Source organism: Mauremys mutica, chromosome 10, assembly GCF_020497125.1.
Source record: "Mauremys mutica isolate MM-2020 ecotype Southern chromosome 10, ASM2049712v1, whole genome shotgun sequence".
NCBI lineage: Eukaryota > Metazoa > Chordata > Testudines > Geoemydidae > Mauremys > Mauremys mutica.
In genome coordinates this window covers 31,419,918-31,441,810 of record NC_059081.1, presented here as the reverse complement: position 1 = coordinate 31,441,810, position 21,893 = coordinate 31,419,918, and the positions used below count along the sequence as shown (strand labels likewise).

Here is a 21,893-nt window from a genome sequence, read left to right as displayed (position 1 = left end):
CCTGCAACTTCCACTGAAGTCAAACAGAGTTGTGGATACTCAGCACCTTTTAGGACCAGGACCTGAATGCTAAGGTCAATGTATATGACCTTTATATGGCATTTATATTCAAATCATCTGGGGTGATCGTTACTCTCTCTCAGCATTCTGGGAGGCAATGTGACAACTGGTGGATAGAGCACCAGACTGGGGCTCAGGATGTCTAGTTTTGTTCTGGACTTCGGACAAATCACTTCATCTCCCTGTGCCTCACAGTCTCCATCTGTAGAATGGAAATAATGATACTGACCTCCTTTCTAAAGTACTTTGAGATCTATGGTACAAGACCTAGGCAGTAGTATTTTTCTATTCTGGTTACAATAGAACCTTGCCAATCTACGTACTATAAACTGCACCAAAAACTGCCCATCTCACCCACTCTTCACGAGAGTATTGACCGTAGTGAGTTGTTGTATTGCAAGTTTCATTATTTTTGCAACATTCACAATAGACCATTTATTAATACATTTATGACACACTTTTAAATAAGCAAATTTTAAGTACACTTGGTGATGTATTATCTTTAACTTTTTTTTGCGTAAATGGTCATACCCTTACTTGCTAATTCATAATATTCAGTAATTATCAAAATGAGTCTCTTGGCTGCTAATTAGCGAAGTGCTACTTCTCATGAAAATAAATGTTTTTGTTTTTTTAAATAGGGACATTGAATCAGAAACCAGTTTATCCTAATATTTAGAGTGCAGTGAAATAAGAGTTGCTTGCTTAACCATTAACGAAAAGTTGTTTGCTATTATTCAGACTGGCTCTTTCTGTTAGATGCAAGCTTATTGGTTTTACAGTTTATAAAGATTTACTGTATCTTACGAATAAACGTCAGAGGCTCAGAATTCAGGTTATATTGCTCTTCAGCATTCTGATTGGCTGGCACTTGTTTTATTTAATAACATAAGTTTACACACCGTGCAAAAAATTGGCATGCCCATGTTTGTCTGTATTTTGTTTATATATGGCGCTGATGTACGTTTTATGTTAAATGTTTTCTTTAGTATATGGTATAAGACTTTCTGCCTACTCAGATCCACCAATCTGGAATCAAAGGTTATTTTTTGTCCATCATATCATTAGTCAATCACCTAAAAAGATTTGTTTCGCCTTGCTTTCCTGTATCCAATCTCCACTGCTCCTCTGTCTTTAGTTTACTTGCATCAAAAGTGCACACTCTTAGAAAGCAGTGTCCATGTATTTATTTTTTTGCCCAAAGCTGGTACTCAGTGAGAAAGGACATATGAAATAAATGTAAATAAGACTGGAGAGAGCCTAGTGGAAAAAGTACCGGGTACAAATCAGTTGGTGTGGTCGTATACATGACTGATAAAATGTGTTTGCTCTTCTGGTTTGTGGATCTGAGTGATGGAATACATGTTTTCAGTAAACTGATTCTCTGTCATCTCATTGCTTTCCAATGTTAATCAATTAAACTCTATTTAAGGTACTTCAAAAAGGCGAAGAGTAACAGACGAACGAGAGTTGCGTATTCCTTTAGAGTATGGGTATGTTTTATATTTACTTGAAGAGCATTTGGAAAGTGATTGCATATAGTGTTTCATAAAGTGAACGGTCATTTGTGTTAAAAATGGCATTGTAGAATTTGACATAGAATTTTCAAAGGGACTCATGGACTTAAGCAGTCCTTTGACTTGGACTTAAGCAGTCCTTTGACTTGAAGTGACACTTGCTGTTCCCTTTGAAAATTCCAGCCTTCATATGTATTGTCTCTCAATTACTTCCAAAACAAATTTGCTTAGTTGCAAATGTAAAGATGTGTTGCTTAATTGTTTTGCAACTGAAAATTCAGTAGTAGTTCTGTTAATGATTCATGACCCAGAACCTGCTCACTTTCCCAGAATTGTGTGTGCATTACAATGTTAAAATGTATAATTTTTTTGCTAAAGTATCCTAATACAATGCCATTTTTGACTAGTCATATTTCTGCCTTAATCACTTTGTATATTTGTCTCTTGACTTTAATGTAAAATTAATAAATTAATGTTTATAAATTAGTTCAAAAAATGAGTGTTAACACACACCTATATTTACTATTACTACAGCTGGCAAAGAGAAACACGAATAAGGAATTTTGGTGGTCGCCTTCAAGGAGAAGTAGCATATTATGCACCATGTGGAAAGAAACTGAGACAGTATCCTGAAGTGGTAAAGGTACAGACTTTTTTTCAATTTGTATGCATTCTGGTACCATTAAGCATGTGTACAATAAAAAAATGCACTTCTTCCTCAAATAAAGTTCCTTGATACAAAATGTCTTGTGATGTGAGGCTAATGTACCTTAACCTGTTTCTAAATTGACCTCCTATAGAGGCATATCCCCTTGATAGAATGTGCAAAACATTTGACTCCTGACGTTAGCTGTACATCAAAGCTGGGTTGTAATTATTTAAAACCTGAAGTGGAAAAATATGTGATTTTTTCAGTATCTCAGCAGAAATGGAATAATGGATATCTCAAGGGACAATTTCAGCTTCAGTGCAAAAATAGGAGTGGGTGACTTCTATGAAGCCAGAGATGGACCGCAGGTATCCACTTTTTAAAAAGTAAAGTCTTTGATCCGAGGAGTAGTAACATAAATCTAGGTGAAGTAATTTTTACTACACGCTGGAGCACTGCCTGTTAGTGAATTCATTCTTATAGTCATACATAGTACTTTACAGTAGCTTTTGTTGAAAGTTGAGGGTCTGATCCTGGGAAGTGCTGAAAATCTATATCTCTCATTGACTTCAGCAGGAGGTTGTAGGTGCTCAGTATATCCCAAGATCAGCTCTGAAATTATAGTTGTGTAGTAAGAAGGAGCTTTGAGCTAAGTATTTTATAAGAGGACACGTTCAGATACTACTTAGAGTAGAAATTTTTTCTTATGTTATACAAACTCCATAGCTGTAGAAATTCTGTGTATGTGTGTATCATGTTTCTTTTCATATTTTTATCCGTCAAGGGTATCTAAAATACATACTTAAAACACTGGCATTTACTATGGAGAGACTACAGTATTAGCTTTTCTGAAGGATCCAGTTTTTATGCACAGTTGTATGAACAAACATTCTACCTGAGTGTGGCAGAACTCTGCTTTGCTTTATGTGGATAAAGTAGCCACTTCACAGAAGAATAAATTATGATTGAACTGTGTGACACCACCATCTATTTTGTCCAGTTTAGGGACTTTCATTTTTTCTTGTGATCTCATGTCAGTGAATATATTTACTTATTGTTAAAAAATAACTCTTCCTTGGATATCACCACATGAATGTGGACAGACATCAGGAAAATGCGCTCTACAATTCCTGGAATTTCAAAACACCTTGCTGAGGCAGTTGAGTCCCTGTAGGATTATACATCGTCTACAAAACATGCAAAAATGTTTGTAATAAAACTGAAGCCATGCCAGATCGCTCACTTTGGGGTGGCGTTGGCTAACTTCTGGCCCATTGAGGAAGCTAATGTTGTAGGCCCCTTGTACATCAGCCACTGTAAACCCACCATTGAATAAGTCAAGATCAATAAATCATGTAGGTATGTACCTTGCTATTGAACCTCAGTGCTTTGATTTAAGTACCTATTAATTTCCTGGACATCAGGTCAACCCCTCTTTTTCTTTTTCTTTATCTGTTATATTCTTCCCATCTCACATGTCTCCACCCTTAGTTACTTCTTTCTACACCTCTTACCTTCTATCTAGTGGGATGTACTGCACTCCCTGCCCTCCTTTGGGACTGCAAAGCTTCAGAAAGGAGGAACTGAGGAAGGGCCACAGTTCAGTCACAAGGCTGGGTAATGAATTATCCCAAACCTCTTCTAAATATCATTCAAGAATTCCAATTTTTACTCTGCTCAGGTCAGAGCAGTTTTACTAAGAGAGAGAAAAATATCATGAAAGGGGAGGCTAAAACAGAACAAGTAGGTATTAGCAAACACTACTCTGTTCATGATGGTGGTATAGATGGCCTCAGCACTATTATCACACCCAGATCACACCTCCCCATGATACATTGTTAAAAGACATTGAGATTTCCAGTGGTCTCAGATTCCACATGTACATTCTTATGGCTGGATTGTCCCCAGCGTATAACAGGTGGGCAAGGGGATGGGGGCACAAGAGGCCTCCTGCCTTGTGCACCCATACAGGTAAAATGCTAAATATTATTGGGCATGCAAACACTGCTCTCTCCTAGCTCCACTGCTGGTTGGTCTAGAAGAACTGGGACCTGGCCTTATCTTTCCTCCATACCTTATAGCAGAACTGATAGGGTGCTGGGAAGGAGCACACACTGTACCACATGGGAGAGTGGCAGAACAGGAGGTTGTAGGATGTGCATGCATCAGGAACTTCAAGAGAAGTTGTGGCTAGTTCATTCAGATTTCTTTCTAAAGTGCACAACTAAAGCATTGCTCCTTCTCCCTCAACCCCTTGCTTCCAGTGTAGAAGCTAAACTGTGATGCTTGATATGTAACTAGATAATGCACATTGACTTAGTCAAAGACCAAATCCTGACAAGCAAACAGAAAGAATTTGCAGATTCCTCAGATTGAAACTCAAAGCTGCTATCTTCATCTTGGGTGGAGGAGGGAGCCATTTCAGAATCTTGGAGATATCTGCCTTCTGGAGATATTAGACTTATAGTGGATCTGAACAGGATGTTTGTCTTTGGAGAACAATAATTATAGGTAAGTAATTTTATCCTTTAGTCACTAGGGAGACGCTTTTTTTATTGTAACATAGGTGTGCTTGGGATAACATCTTTGGTGAGAGTAATGTTATTTGTTCACAGCAGGTAAATTGTCATACATAATCATACAAGTTATTGTATATTTTCAGATTCTTACTGTGTGTGTGTGTGTGTGTGTGTGTGTACACTATATGTATGTTGTCTTATATACGTCTATATATGTTTATGCTTACAAGCCCAGATCCTACTTCTAATTTTATTCTATTCCTATTGGTACTTACAAAGCATGAGACTAATATATTCGGTGTGCAATGTGATTACAGAATGTCTATTCTGTGTCATTACGAACATTTTTCTTATAATTTATCTGTGTTGAAGGTAACTTGTGAGTGTTATGTTACCTAACTTTAAAGTATGCCAATCAGCATTGGATACCACAGACTAATTTGATCCATTTCAAACTGAGGTCATGAGCATTTGCACTTTCCAGACATAACTGGCATGTGAATCTTATATTTATGTTTTTTCTTGATTTTTATCTGAAATACTATTAAAAGTGCAAACATTTTAAATAGTAAGTCTAGATTTTTTTTTAACTAGAGGCTTAGGTTGTCTCTTAATATCAACCCACTAGATTTAGCAGATTTGTTTTTACATCTATTTTTTAATGACAAAAATAAACTTTAGCATTCCTCATTAGCATTTTTATTACATGTGGCATCAGTCCAGCTTTTGAATCAGGTAATTTTTAGTGTTTATATTTTTGTTTTTCTATTCTAATCCATACATATTTTTTTAAAATATGGAATTAAAGAGAATATATTGCCTAAAGGCCTAGTATGATAAGAAGCTCTAAAATTATATTTATACTTCATGTATCAGATTTTAATTCATTAGATTATCATGTAAACATTTGAACTAAACTGATAACAGCTAACATACCTCTTACAGTAATTCAAACAAAAAATTAAACTAGTACTTAATGAAAATGGTATCTGTACGTAGATTACTGAAATTTAGTGTCCTGTTGTAATAATGAAAGTGCCAATACTTTATCTATATCTTTATGGTATAAAAAATTATCAGTTTTATTCCAGGAATTTGCTCATCTGCTGATTCCTCCACTTTTTACAGTTTTTGGCCCTTTACTGCTACTTTTCATGTTCTTCTCTCTGCCTTTCTTTGAGTTCTCTGGCATATCATAATCCAGGTTATTATATCAGTCTCATCTGATTGTGAGCATTGCAAAATTCAAATGGAAAGATGGAAAAAGATGCATGGAAAACTATTTATGGTTTTGATCCTGCGCTCACTGAAATCAGCAGAATTCTTGCCAGTGACTTCAGTGTGATAGATTTTTCTGAAGTTTTTTTTGATATGAAAAATAATTTTAGTTTTACAAGGTGATTTGGAGGTATTTTTAGGCTCTGTCATTTTTTAATAAAATCCAGAAGCACCATATCAATAGCAAAGTTGGAATAAATGATAACTTCAGGTAACTATACTATAAAATTCAGAACGTGGTTTGATGTGCTGTAGACAGTAGAACATTCCAATCTAAATTTTCCAGGTTGAAATCCACCTATATTTTCCTACTATATTGACAATGGCATTTCTAATGCTTTTCAGTACATTGAATTTAAAAAAAGAATTTGAAAGCATGGTAATCTCCTAAAGTTTCTTTTAGCTCAATCAGAGATTTTTTTCCTAATTGAAAACAAAGAATATTTTAGGTACATAATGAAGGATTTCTATATTATGAAAGGAACTGATATAGTAGTCATTTACAGTACATTTTTAGACTGGTACCAGTTTTCTAAAAAAAGGGGAACATAAATCCTAATTTTCTAGTTTAAGATTAACAGGGACTTGAGCCAAGATACTTCATGAAAGTATTAATAGATACATGGAATAAGTTATAGAGGTAAGTAACTGAAGTATATAATATTAAGGATAGAAACCATCATTCATCCTTATCTGTGGAATCTCTACCTTCTTGCCATAATTAAGGAATTAAAAATGCCTGTATGTTTTTCTATGGAAAAAGAAGGGAGGAGTAGCAAAAAAGTGGGATTAAGATTTGTTTTTAAAATGTAAACTTGTTGGGTTGGAGGAACTTTTTCTTCTTTGAGTGCTAGTCTAGATACATACTCCATAGTTAGTGAGCGCACATCTCATGTATATGTGTTAGATATTGCCGATCAGACAATTCTCTGGGGGTGTGTGACACATAGGACCTTCCTCTCCATGTATTGCCATGCCTCAGTTCCTTTTCTACTGCTCATGGTATATGTCGGAGCAACTCTCCTCAAATTTACCTCTGCTTTGGCTAGTTAGTGTTGTGAGTTTAGTCAGATAGGTGCACATGGAAGCCACGTGGAGAGAGAGGCCCTTCCCCAAGGGTGCAGGTGGTGTGGGACACTATGCTCAAGCATAGCAATTCCCTGGGCTTTAAGAACTGCCCATCGTGCGAAGCTGTTGTGTTTCTGAATGACCGACACATGAGGTGTCTGTTTTTGTCTCAAGAAGGACATACCTGGGGGTACTGTGAAATCTGCAGGTCTTTCTTGAAGTGGACCCAGCGCTTCATGCCTGAGGCTTTTCTCATGGAGCAGGCAGTGAGGTTGGTCTCCAACTCCAGATTCCAGGCATATAGGCCTGCAGGGGAACAAAGGTTGTTGAAATCAGCCCCAGTGTAGACTTTAAAACTGTTTGAAGCTGCCTTGTCTGGAAGACATACAGGATACGTCTACACAGCAACTAGACACCAGTGGCTGGCTCGTGCTAGCTGACTTGGGCTCACAGGGCATGGGCTCCATGACTGTTTTATTGCTGTGTAGGTGTCTGGGCTTGGGTTGGAACCCAGGATCTAGGACTCTGCTAGGCGAGTGCGTCAGATACAGGGCAGACTTGGACTGGAAGCCTTTGAGGAAGAAGAGTCTGAGATCACCCTCCCCTGATCCAAAGTAAAGACCACATTAAACTAACAGCCTGTCAGACACCAAGGGTGCCTCAAAACTTAGAAAACGTTCCGTGAGCACCAGAGCCTGCACCCTCCACCCCGAGTTGCCACTGCTGTGTAAGCCTTCTTGGTACCAAGAAGTCAGAATGGTCACTGGCTACTTCAGTACCTGGTAAAAGTTTGATTTTGGTACTGGCCATCCTGATGCTTTCAGCATGCTTTCAGGTATCTGCGCAGTCACTGCCATACCAACCTGCTGGGGCTCCACCACTCAGGGCCTCATCTCTGGGGCCTGCACTTATATATGTCACACTAATTCCTGATGCTTTCTAGATTCCTGGACCCAGTGGCCTCAATGTTTCCAGCACCCAGTCATGTCCCCCTTGCACTCATGCAATCTTTTCCAGAGGACTGCTGTCCTGTCCTCTGACTCAAGACAGCCAACAGCTGTCCCCAGCCTGATCCCAGGACTCAGCAGTCTTGATGTCTCCCAAGGAATCAAAAGGTGTGTACCCATGACTAAGGGGAGAGCCGGATACAGCTATGATGCAGTATGAGGATCGCCGGTTCTAGGCACCGGTGTGTCTCATGTTTTTCATTTTGGAATGTAGAGCAGGTGGCCCCATGGGGATTGTCGTACTATCCGAATCTGCAGGTTAAGACTGTCATCCACGCACCTGAGGCTAGACCCGTCGCTGCTGCATCCCCTGGGCCACCCAGTGGCCTCAGTGCAAAGGACCCAGGATGAAGGTGGACTGACATGTTCACAAAACGCTGTATGTTGGTGCAGGCTGCTAAGGACAATGCAAGATTCACATGATCTGTGATGCAGTCCATACTCTGATGTCTCTTAGGTGACTCGACTGACAGGAAACTGCTTGGGAGTCACAAATATGCATACAGGCTAGCACTCTTAAGAAGAAAACGAGGGTACACACCTTTATGGTAACTGGTGTTCTCCGAGTTACATATTCCACTACTTACCTCTGTGGCTGCTACTTTAGAGCTCTGAGACCATGGATTCTTACCCATTATGCCCTTGTGGAATGGCGCATGCATTACCTTTAGGGGTACTGCTGATAAGAAAATTCTCCAACGTGTGTACGCTGGACATGCACTCACCAACTGTGGAATGCATATACAGATTACACACCTTGAAGAACATTTGTTACTGTAAACATAAGAAACCTCATTTTCCGGTTCCTAAAACCTCTTATGTTGTGTTATAGCTGTGAAATACGTACTTTGATGATATCCACTGCCTGGGAATAGGTCGTCTGCTGTGTCTGTTTAAAAACAAAAAAGAGAAGTATGTCTATAGATATATATGTGCTGGCTAGTGATCTGAATGCAAGACTGGGTGCCAGGAACTCTGGTCCGGATACACAGGTGTGTTAGAGCATCACAAGACATAGGGGGTTACTCTTGCATATGAGTAGTGTCAAGGCTGGTAGGAGTGATGGGATAGAATGATTTGCACTTCAGCAATCTTCAGCTATATAACAGCCCTAAGAGTAGATTACTTAAAATAAGTTAGAGTAGCCTTGAGGCTGTTCTAACATGGACCATAGCTATGTCTCCACTGCAAAAAAGTGTGCTTTTACATTGATTTAGCTATCTTAATGTAAAATCTTAGTGAAACTGAAAGTTGGTACTAAACTACATAGGAGTCTAAATGGAATAGTCAGATTCCTGTTTTTGAATAAACAATGGTTCCCAGAATTCAACAACTTCTAAAATGATTGTAATTTACAATGAGATTTCAGCCGGCTTTTTCCCAGTTTGTGTTTCCTCATCCAACATTCTTCGATACTTAAAGGAGACCAGAAAGAGAGAGTTCCTTTAGACTCTTGTTTTAAAACAATGTCATGTCCTGCAAATATCTCCTGTCCTGCATTCTAAAAAACTGGATAAAATAGATACAGGAGCAGAGTATCATCTGATGTAAATCAACATTCCTTTTGTTATGGTAATATGTTGATTTACACCAGTGGAAAAATCCTGTCCATAGAATCAAATGTGGCTTTCCTTAATGTATTTGAATGTAGTGTCCCTCAGTTTGTGGTGTCCTTTATTGGAAACAGTACGAAAGGAGAGCAAACACCAGTACAGCACAGTCTGGACTACCCTTGAACCATGATTGATTTTTTTTCTTCTGTTTCTGAATCTTGTTGTGCATTTTTTTTCTCACTCATGAATAAGCATATGAGAAGTTGTCTGCTAGGTTGCTGGTTGGTATGGACAATAAAGAGAGACAATATTTAGTCTTGTTTACATGGCTCAAAAAGACAAATGGTCTGTGATAAACTACAGGGGGAGATCCCTGAGATATTAGACACCTGAAAAAGAATATACTATATATATTATAAATGGTACTCCTGCTGACAGATATTTAAGGTACTTCTTTGGCTCGAGTGGTACAGATACTGATTTTGGATTGAGAAGTCTTCAATCAGTTTTTAACAAGGATGGATTCTGCACTTGGTGCTGGATATCAGTTAATGTATGCCTCTTGGAAGAGCTGCATGCTAAGTACAGTATGGATTCTTGTGATCTCTTACTTCATAGTGGTTTGAGATTTGAAAAATATCAGTGCAGCTTCTATTAGCAGCTGCTTTTGGATGTGAGGGTCTCGTGTTATTAAAATGTTCCTTTTACAGAATGTTCTATGAAACATTTCTTAACATATTATGAAAGATTAGCATAAATAATTAAAACATAATTGACAAAATAAATAAAGCACATTTTGTGGTTAATCATACTTGATTTTATTGTTTGTGCGCTTATTAATTCACAAATTCAGTATTGCGAATCAACTGTGTTTTTTAAAAAAGTAGATGTGACTGGCTTCATAGTTGCTTTGGCAGACATTTTCAGAGTCCTTGACAAGCTTTCATTAAGTAAATAATGACATGCTCCCAGAAGTATTCTTAGCTATCATTTCTTCCTATCATTCCAAAAAAATTGGAAAAGCAGTGAGAGATACCACAGTTCCAAATAGATCAAGCTCAATCAAGCAAGATCAAATAGATCAAGCAACTGTTTTAATTAATAGACACAATATGAGGTTCCCCCTTGTGTCAATTAAATGAAAGCTATCTAAAAACTAACCTCTTGGTATTATAGCAACAGGAATTTAGGATGAGGATAGGTGCCATGAGAAATTAAAAAGGGTTGAATTTAGTGCTTCTTAACTTGTTCAAGAGGCTACAATTTCCAGAGCTTTGAATTAAGGTCATAGAGCAGATTATAACTACTTGAAAACTTTTGATTAGTTTTTAATTTTAGTTGACTGACAAATTAATTTTCACAGTAGGTGAAAACTAAAGTGTACTAAATAAAATCGCACGGTAGAAATGAGTTTGTGGTTTTTCAATTTATTTATTATAAAACTGAAATATCCAACCCTTCAAAAGTAACAAGTAAAAATCACAATCAGTTCTCCTGCTTTTACTGTTTTCCTTATATTCTATAAATTTCAGGAAAACAATGGTCTTTACATTTAGCCTGTCAGATTTTTAAACATCACATTGATTAATGGATAAGTGCAGGTGTAGTAGTTAAATTTGAAGTTTATAGGCTAAGGGAAAATCTGTTCTTCTGCCTAACCTAATAATTTGAGCATTGGGCTATTTAGACAAGAGAGAACTAGAAGCAATATAGTAGTGGCACATATGTAATAACAAATGGTGTTTCGCTGAGTAAATTAGCTTTGAGATCTTGTAAGTTGTAGTGGTAAATTGTGGAAATGCTTTTGATAAATCCCACAATATCTATGCAATTGCTCTGTGTCACCACGGTCATTCTAATACTGACTTTCATGTGTTTGTGTAAATATATTTACATATATAGACATATGCATTTTTGCATGTCTGACCAGATCTGTGAATGTGTGTTTTTGTTTTCTTTTCACTTTTATTTATAATGGCTATGAAATATGTTAATTAAAAGGGTATGCAGTGGTGTCTCCTGAAAGAAGAGGAAGTCATTCCCCGTATCAGAGCTATGGAAGGTCGTAGAGGACGACCACCAAATCCAGATAGACAGCGTGCTAGAGAAGAATCAAGAATGAGGCGTCGCAAAGGCCGACCTCCAAATGTTGGTAGCACTGAATTTTTAGACAACACTGATGCAAAGCTCTTAAGGAAGTTGCAAGCTCAAGGTAAGAAATTTGTTATAGTTTCTACAATCTGAAAGTAACGATGTTCCATTTTCCTGAAGGCAAGTATTACCGTGTATTTCTGCTACTGTACACCCTTGCAAGTTGCTTTTAGAAATCTTGTCAAAAGTGTGACCTTGACCTTCAGTTTAAAGCCAAGTAGATATAAACGTGCTTTAAAGAGAGGTGAGGAGGGGGTGTATGTGTGTATGTAATAAATGAATAAGCTTGGGTAATATTAACTTTATTTAGATTTATACAATGTAATAAGAGCGGAAATCTGGGTACTACTGACAATTTTTTAAAAAATACATAAGGATTTGAGAATCTGATCCTAAATATAAGCATCAAGCATGTAACCTTCATCCCAGCGCTGTTCTTCAAAATTGCCTCACATTTTCCTAAAAGAAGTTAATATTTCTACAAAATTCTCTTAAGGTTCAGGGTTATTTTTCCTCTTGAGTTTCATGATTGATCTGGCCTAGATAGTGAAAGTGGACATATGCTGTCTGTTGCGGTGCTGCACAAGATTCATACTTAAAATATCTAAGCCTTTACTACCTCTTTGAGAGATTCATTGTGCCTTTTTTCTCTGTGCCTGCAAAGAGCATTACACAACAAAGAACCAGTCATTGGAGATGATTGAAACGTTCTGCCTGAACAAACAGAGAGGATGCATTTTTAAAGATACCTGTTGTAGGTAGTATTTTTGGCTTGGGGCTGGATATCAGGTAAGGTAGCTAGATCATTTTCTGTCTCATTAGAGGCCACTAAGCACCATAGTACTCGTTGCTTGTATATTGCTTTCAATCTGATAATCTCAAAGCAATTTACAAATATTAACAGCTTAAGCCTCATGACACCCCAGTGAAGGTAGATATCCGCTTCATTTTACAATTGCAAAAACAGATGCTAGAGAGGTTGTGTCTTGCCCATTCAAAGCCAGAATTAATCCAGATCTCCTGATTTGCACTCCGACCACTAAACCACAATGCCTCCTTTTTCAGCCCTCTACCTACAGTAGTAGCAGGGTGAGAGCAAATTGGCATACATTTCCTCAGTAGTGACTATTTCCTCACTAGTGACTTTAATGTATTACTAAAAGACACCCCTCCCTGTGCCCTGTTTGCAAATTTTCCTGTTGTTTGAGATTTCATAGAGGTGTCCAGATACTACATTGAAAGAGGCCATGCAAGCAGATAGGTATTTGAAGGCACTCTCTTGTCTGCTTTTCTCCATTCTTCAAGGACAGATGATTCTCATAGCCCATGGCTACAGGAGGTTCTTTATATGTACTATTGGACCTATTATACCTGTTAATGTCCACCTTGGCTTCCTTTTCCCACTCAGGTTCTCAAGCATTGAGAGTAAAATTGATTTCGACCTGATGTTTTGTGATCTCAGTCTTTCAGAATCTTTTTACTAATTAATAATGGTATAGACTAGGAACTGCTAGTCCAATCAGAGGCATTTTGTCATTCTTCCTATCAACTGTTCTTTGTCTCCATGTATTTGGATATGTCAATGTATTTCAAAGAAAAAAAAGTGTTTTTAATAGGGGGGGTCGCAGGCTCATTTCATGGGTGGCATCCAGAGTTTTTTTTAAGCACGTTCTAATTCTTTGAACTGGCAATACATTTACTTACGTGAAGAATTTGTAAGGCATTCATATTCTGCAGAGAGATGCCTATACAGTGTGTGTTATAAATACCTGGATGGGTAGATGGTAACTTTTTATAGGTTGTGTAAATATTCCTTAGAATTTGGTTTTGTTTTGTCCTTCACCCCCATGATTCTGTGATGGCTATATGAAAATGCACTTAGTTTTGGCCTAACTCTGTTCCCACTGAAGTCAACTGGAGTTTAAGCACTGAGTTCGGTGGAAGCAGAGTTACATCAATCCTGAATGTGTTTGAAAATCCCACCCTATATATAGAGTACCCGCTAACAATTTATTTTGGTCTGTACTGCATCTTTAAATCCTTATACTTCATCTCTCTTATTTCTGTGGGAAAACATAAGTTTTTCAGGCATTTCAGATATCACTCTTCTGTAATTCAGAATCTGATTTATTTTTTTTTCAGTTTTCAATAGCTTTTACATGAAATACTGATGTATTCTCTTAAAATATACTTAAAATATTCCTCTTTGTGGTTACACAATAAACTGTCCATAAACTGTCATTTTAACTTTTTCTTTTTTCTTTTTTTAACCAGTAGACCTCTTCACTGTTATGTCACTCATTTTCAGCTCTGCTGTTTTACATCCTCATCTTGTACCCTGAAATTTTATTACATTTTTTCATATACAGAGAGCAGCCATATACTTCTAGTCTAAATTACTTATCTTTTAGATTAAGGGAAAATAACAAGAATGAAAAAAAGTAATGTGTCTGACTCAGGTTGAAAATTTAACTCACTTCAGTACCACCTTACTTCACAAATAATCTCACTAAAATCAATGGAACTATTCAAAGAGTAAGATTTACTAATCAACATGAGAAAGAGTGGCAAAATCTAGCCTTTTGAGAGTGTACTATGTAGTATGTGCTATCTGAACTCTCTCATGGGATTGTTCAAAAAGGATTATAAACTATATAAACTTCTAAAGAGACAAAGAGGTGGGTCGGTATTTTTTGATTGAAAGTAAATCATTTTCGTTTTTCAGAATTACACATAATTTTTGTGTAGATAACAGAGAGCATCCATGTTCATTTGAGAAGCTGTTATAGGTATTTGTTTATAAAAGAGATCCTGGTATAAGAGTTCTATATTTAAACATTTTCGGGATAAATTTGTGCAAGATAAACTCACTATTTTCTTCATCTCCTCTTTCTTTATGTGAAAATGTCTGAACACATAAGTTAGATCTCTTTTGTGAGACATTGCTATGACTATGTGCTTAATATTTCCTCTTTGTTTTACAGAAATAGCTAGGCAAGCAGCACAAATAAAGCTTTTGAGAAAACTTCAGAAGCAGGAACAGGCTCGAGCTGCCAAAGAAGCAAAAAAACAGCAAGGTAAGTAGTAAACCTCTAAAAGATTGTGCATATTTGCAGATCAGCTTTAGAGTTGTCGATATTAGGTTACTGTTCTTCAGTCATTTTCTGCTGATGTTACATTTTTTGTTTTACTTGTAGCTATTATGGCTGCTGAAGAAAAGCGGAAGCAAAAAGAACAGATAAAGATAATGAAACAGCAGGTAAATGTTGTGTGTTCATTAAATAAGCTCTATATTTTATTTATTTACTTAAACTCATGCTTTCAATATATTTGATAGGTTATACAGTGTACTTGTTAAAATTTGAAGTTGTTAGTTATCTAATTATAAAGAACATATGTTGTATTTTATTTTGAAAGACTAGATAGCGCAGCCGTTACTCATGTTGGTGAATCTGTTCTTTGTGTGATCATTTTGACTTCAATGGCACTACGCATGTGACTAAGGGTTGCGCAGCTGGCCCTCCAGTTAGTTACATGCTCAACTACTCTACGGCTCTATAAAAAGAAATAGTGATATAGCTGCTTATGTAAACATTGAAATAGCTCAGCCAAAGCAGCTAGAGAGAAAACTGCCAGTGATTTTGGATTGCTTAAGAACAATTATATCTAAGCATAGTGATGAATTAAATTATACATTGCTTGCTTTTTAAATATAAAATTATTGTTAAATATTGTTATATCAAAGGCTTTTAACCATATGTAATACTTTCAACAGCAAGAAGATTTTTCATATTTAGCCATTAATAAATTAAGCTACTTGTGGGAGCAGCTTTTTCATCATTTGAACAAATATCCCAATAAATGAAGTATTAAATGAATGCTTTTGAAGCCTGACATTCTAAAAACAATTATTTTACTAGGTTTCTTTGCATTAATTCTATTCCCTGCAGTGAACTGGACACATTAACTTCTGAAATAGCGTGTGATGCGCATTGTGTTTTTGCAGAAAGTATTTAAATTGTTTTTTGCGCTATTTTAAGTTCTGTATTCCTATCGATATAGAAACTTCGCTGTTTGTGTAGAAGCTTAAATTGTGTGTGTTTATGGTTAAAACCTAGGCATTCTGATTTTTTTATAGAGAACTTTATTAAGATTGTAAGGATATCCTGATGAGTATTTCTTTGACTGTCCTTGTAAGAAAATGAAACACAAAAGTACCTTAATTAATCTGTGTGTGGAAAGAGGAATCAGTGTTTACTCGAGATTTCCATTTTAATCCAATAATAAAACCCAATCATGGAGCTAGTGGAAAATATTCAAGATGAAATACCTTGCACTTTTTAAACAGGCTTCACCAGATGTCTGTGTAAGGAGGGATTTGTTATCACATTCTTGATACCATATCGTGATTGTAACCTGTGAGAGTGAACACTGGTATAAATTTCTGCCTTTCTGGTCAATTTCTGCTGTGGATTTTATTATTATTTACATTGCAGTGGTGCCTTGAAGCCCCAGTCATGGACCAGGACCCAACTGTGCTATGTGCTGTAGAAACTGAACAAAAGGATTTTCCCTGCCCCAGGGAACTTACTTATAATAGCGTATTGCTGAGTAATTGTTTTGTAGCTGAGTTATTTAAAAAAAGGCGCTTGTGTTAGAGTATTGCTCAGCATACTGAAAATGTGCCTGTAGCTCAACCCTAATTTAAGTGAGGTATATCTATAGTATTTATAGAATCTTCCATGTAATAGGGATGTGGTTCCACAGGAAACAAGTAAACCCAGATCTCTTTTTTTTTTTTTTTTTTGCTTTGGGGAGTCATTAATGGGGATGAAATAATGTGTGCTTTCATCGTCTCACCATCTAGAAATGATTACAAGTCAGTCTTGACTAGAGCTGGCTGAATAACATATTTTTCGGTTTGTTGGCAATTTCAAAAAGTGTTTAAAAAAACTGGGTTCAACTGAAAACCAACATTTTTGAAATTTTGAGGGAATCAAAAAGTGTAATAATAATAATAATTTGGGTTAAGTAAAACTTTTGACCATTTTTAAATATACTTGACGTTTAAAAAAAATTAAGGAAATTTTTAAACTAATAACATTTAAACGAAACAATCAAAAGGTTTCATTTTGAAAATGCTGAAATATCTTTATACGTTTTCTATTTTTCTTTCCTAAATGAACATTTCAGCGAAATTGACACAAATTAAAAAGTTGCCCAACTTTAGTCCTCGCATGGTATGATCTGGGTCCTGTGTAGTAACAACACAATCCTTCTGCTGTTGAAGCACACTTCAACTTCAAAACTTTGAGAATTCTAATAGTTATTTCTCTACAAGCAGCATTAATTCTGATCTTAGTAACAAATACATGCCACCAAGTTGTAATGAAGAACTGTGTCCTGTTTTGTTTCTACCTAAAAAAAGAGGTCAGAGTTAAGGTTATGCAGTTGAATGAGATTACAGAGAATCTTGCTAGGGTACATTGTTGGTGTTTGAATGCTGGAAGTGAAAGTTCATTTTATGTAGACATGAGGAATCTGAATTAATTTTTGTGGGCATTGTGATTTTTGGGTGGTAAGCTGTGGTGTGAATGTTAATATTGCCGTAAGTGGTGATTTCCTTGACTTGTAGTGATTTTGTTAGATAGATAGAAAATATACTCTTGAATATCCTTAACTATAACTTAACACAGCTTTGGATAGGGATTTCCATGTGTTTTTTTTTTTAATGCACCTGATGAGTAAAGTCTGTGGGAAAGCAGCTCTACTGTGACAGACAGAACAAAGCATACCATAGCAAAGTTGCTCACTGCAGTGGGACTCCCCTTATTCATACCTTTGAATGTCTCTGTACATTAGGGAGGCTGGGAATGATAGCTTAGTGAGATATTGTTATGGGGATGTAATGTAAGGGAAACCTTTTACCCATGTTGAAACATTTTACTAACTAAAGTTTAGCGTAAAGAAAGATCCTTTCCCTGGGCACTCATTCTCCTCCACACATGCTGCCACCTTTCCCTCAACACCCCCATCTGCCTTTTTCTGCAAATCCACCCTAGATTCTCCAGTAAGTAATGGACCTAATAAGGTTCACAGGGAGGAACTTTTCAGATACCTATCTATGTATCTTTCTTTCTACGTGTCCTCAGTGATTGCCCTGTTGCTGCCAAGTGAATGGGAAATTGGGCAAAGGGTCAAGGAGAATGAAAGGTTTACAGGTGATAGCTAACTGAGAAATGGTACTGCTCACTCCTAAGGAGATACTGTCCCTGTCTAACAGACTTCCAAAAGTTTGCCATAGTGCAGCCCTGTTTGGACTGGGGCTTCCCTGGTTTAAACAGAGACTGTCAAGCGGCTGTAGTTGGGGCACTGGGGAGACAGAGGATAGTTTAAGGACCCAGGAAGGGTCACGGCAACAGAGGAAAAAGGACTTAAGCCTCTTGCTCCAAAAACATAGGACTCTACCACGTCACCTAGAGTCTCCGCTGACTTAGCAGTATATGGTCTATGATATGCAGTTGAGCAGGTCTGATTAGGGCAGTAGTGTTTAGTGAACCGTGGAACAGATTTTAACATCCCTGCTAATGCTGGGTAGTACTTTATTCTTTGTGTAATACATGGAATCAGTTGGGACCACTCTCAGAGTAAGGTGCTACTCAATCACTATGAGTAGTAGTATCAGAATCTTGGCCTCACTATCTTAGTAAACATGATGAATACAAAAAAATAAGTTAATAGAAAGAGATTGCCTATTAAAATAGCACTTGAAGATACTGGCAATTGTGTGCATGAGAGTAAACCTCTTCAGTCTGAGTTAACTTAATCAGTTTATTCAGATAATTGCATTTAGAAATTTTTACATGGTAAAGGACTGTTTCATCTAACATGTACAACACAGTGTCCTGTTTTTATGTGTAATGCCCAGGCTAAGTATAGTCAAAATAGAATTGAATTAGTAAAGAAAGGAGAGAAAAAGGATTTGAATTGAGAAACTCAACATATAAAATTTTAGTCCACTCTGCAGCACAGTAAAAGGGTAAGAGGATGTTGGCTTGTATCTAGAGGATATTATGTTAGCTAACTTATAAAAAACACTGACTATATTGGTACCACATTTGTGAAATATGCAGTGTAGGTCACGTTAGTTGAAGAAAAATTTTGTTAAAATGGAGAAAATAAGGGTAGGATCCCAAAATAATAAATGGAATGGAGAGGGCTTGCATATGAGAGCAACAAAATGGTAATTTTTAAGATTTGAAGTGCTATTGTCCCTAAACTAGAGTTTATATGGTATTTCATTCAACTTGATCTACTCGAAGTTGTTAGATTAAAATGAGGGGACATAGTATGACTTTGGCATATAGCAGGTAAGAGGCATTTTTTAGAGCGATTGGTGAATTGGTGGAATGATTTTCCAATTGAGACGGTGCAGTCAGTAGTATTAAGAGATAGGTTGGTTGCCATTTTGCACTGTACACTGGGGCTACACCTTAAATATTATTTGGAAACTGCAGCTAGGGCAGAATGCAACTACCTACCTGCCATAGAACAGAGTTTCATCCACAGGGTACTCTGTAACTAAGCTCTTTGATCTGGGCTCACTGCCTCTGTCCCTGGGTGGTATAGTGACATTTGCAGGTAGCTGAGATGTTTGAACTTTGGATAGCCACATTTTAAAGAAATCTAATTAAATATACTTATGGTAATAAAACTGTGGGTCACTCTAGATGATTAATTTTGTGCTTTTCACACTTCTTTTTCCTGGGAGGTCAGGGTATGGTTAAGAGGGGATTTCCCCACCACCACCACCACAAACATTAGGCTTTTTTGGCATGTGTTTAGCCTCCGGCACAGAAAATGTAGTGACTTTTAACATGTTTTAAACAGTTTAAAATTCAGAAAGTTGTAATAGAGAACATAGAGGTGGCAGAATATTGGTTTTAGTAACCTGTTCCAACCATAGTGGTCCTGCTTCTGGTATGGTGCAGGAACCGTCACCATGCCCCTGAGACGAGATGAAGTTGACTCCTCTTCATGACATATTTATTCTCTGGAGACTCCAGAAACTACAGTGGTGACGTAATTTCCAACACACAGAATAGAGAATTGATGGCTCATATCATACTCAGACTTTTCTCTTCCAGGTGCCTTGATACTATGTCCATTTGAACGCCTGTCTGTATGACACAGCCTGATGCAAGCTTCTTTGACATCCCTTGGAATAAGTTAAGGGCTTTGCTATGCCCTGAGTTCTGTGGTTCAGATTTTCTCCTGTCTGTCCAAATGACAGAATGGAAACACCTCCATCCATAGACATGCTCTGCTCTTTTAATTGATGTGCCTCAAGCAGCTGTTCTGAGACAATAATCCCTTAAATAGGATGCTATAAGGTTTTCAGTTGCAGCACATATTATCTCTGTTTACAAATCACAAAGTATACAACACGGGACATGTAGAATAAAACTGTCCAGTGACTGCATTAGGCTCCCCCAATGCCTCAGGAGCTCACAGGCATGCTGACGTCTCTGGGAATGACCTTGACTGAAAGTGTTGTGGCCGCTGTTTTCTGGACTTATTTATTTACTTTTACTCTATAGTGCATAACTTCACACACCCCTCTGAGAAATAAGTAAGGTTGTCCAAACTCAGACTATCCATCTTGATAGCTTAGTTTCCAGTGGAAATAAAAGTATACAGCACTTAATTGTGCATACTTCATCCAGATATGATATGGCTAAATATTGGCTGCTGCTGGGTAGGTACTTTGGGCTATGCAATATGCTCAGAGGTACTGTGTGGTCCCAGGTAGCAAGATCAGTGGAGGTTCAAGAATGGCTATGCTCCCAGCCCCCGGATGTCTGCAAGAGTTAAGCAACAGATAGCAGGGAGCAATGAGAATTTCATAGCCCCCAGCATTCCCTGCATAAGCAGACTGCGTCAGAGCACTCCAGACCCTATTTCTACCATCCCTACACCTCTCTACCATTGCAAGCCAGGATTTGGCCTACACTGTATATTTTGTACTGTCATCAGGGTGCTTCCTTTCTCTAAGGGTATGTCTACACTACGGGATTATTCCGATTTTACATAAACCGGTTTTGTAAAACAGATTGTATAAAGTTGAGTGCACGCAGCCACACTAAGCACATTAATTCGGCGGTATGCGTCCATGTACCGAGGCTAGTGTCGATTTCCAGAGCGTTGCACTGTGGGTAGCTATCCCATAGTTCCCGCAGTCTCCTCTGCCCATGGAATTCTGGGTTGAGATCCCAATGTAAAAACAGTGTCGCGGGTGATTCTGGGTAAATTTCGTCACTCAATCCTTCCTCCGGCAAAGCAACGGCAGACAATCATTTTGTGCCCTTTTTCCCTGGATTTCCCTGGCAGACGCCATAGCATGGCAATCATGGAGCCCGTTTTGCCTTTTGTCACTGTCACCATATGTGTACTGGATTCTGCTGACAGACGTGGTACTGCACTGCTACACAGCAGCATTCATTTGCCTTTGCAAGATAGCAGAGATGGTTACCAGTCATATTGCACCGTCTGCCATTGTAAATTGGCAATGAGATGACGGTTATCAGTCATTCTGTACCGTCTGCTGCTTTCATGGGTGCTCCTGGCTGGCCTCGCTGAGGTCGGCCGGGGGCGCATAGGCAAAAATGGGAATGACTGCCTGGGTCATTCCCTTCCTATGTTTTGTCTAAAAATAGTCAGTCCAGCCTAGAATATGGGGCAAGTGTACTAGAGAACCAGAGAGCACAGCCGCTCTGTGACAGAGCCCCAGAGATCCCGCAGAAATGATGAGCTGCATGCCATTCTAGGGTGTGCCCCTGCAACAATCCCACCCGTTGCTTCCCTCCTCCCCCAACCCTCCTGGGCTACCGTGGCAGTGTCCCCCCATTTGAGTGATGAAGTAATAAAGAATGCAGGAATAAGAAACACAGACTTTTTAGTGAGATAAAATGAGGGGGAGGAAGCCTCCAGCTGCTATGATAGTCCAGGCAGGACATTAAAGGGTAGTGGGGGAGAGGAGACCAGCCTTCCGCTGCTATGATAGTCCAGGCAGTACAGAATCTTTTCTTTAG

The 21,893-nt window shown here is 37.9% G+C and overlaps 1 protein-coding gene across 10 annotated transcripts in view; it reads left to right on the top strand.

Moving 5' to 3' along the window:
- The window catches only part of BAZ2B (bromodomain adjacent to zinc finger domain 2B), a 334,995-nt gene that overhangs the window by 237,169 nt on the left and 75,933 nt on the right, over nt 1-21,893 (top strand). For 5 of the 10 annotated variants that reach the window (XM_044978298.1, XM_044978304.1, XM_044978300.1 and 2 more), the window contains 6 exons: nt 1,493-1,553; nt 2,112-2,220; nt 2,493-2,594; nt 11,653-11,863; nt 14,787-14,879; nt 15,000-15,061. In XM_044978298.1, coding sequence (XP_044834233.1) covers nt 1,493-1,553; nt 2,112-2,220; nt 2,493-2,594; nt 11,653-11,863; nt 14,787-14,879; nt 15,000-15,061 — 638 coding nt within the window. The remainder of the gene's footprint in view (nt 1-1,492; nt 1,554-2,111; nt 2,221-2,492; nt 2,595-11,652; nt 11,864-14,786; nt 14,880-14,999; nt 15,062-21,893) is intronic. The other 5 variants (XM_044978306.1, XM_044978305.1, XM_044978303.1 and 2 more) reach the window with 1 other exon arrangement.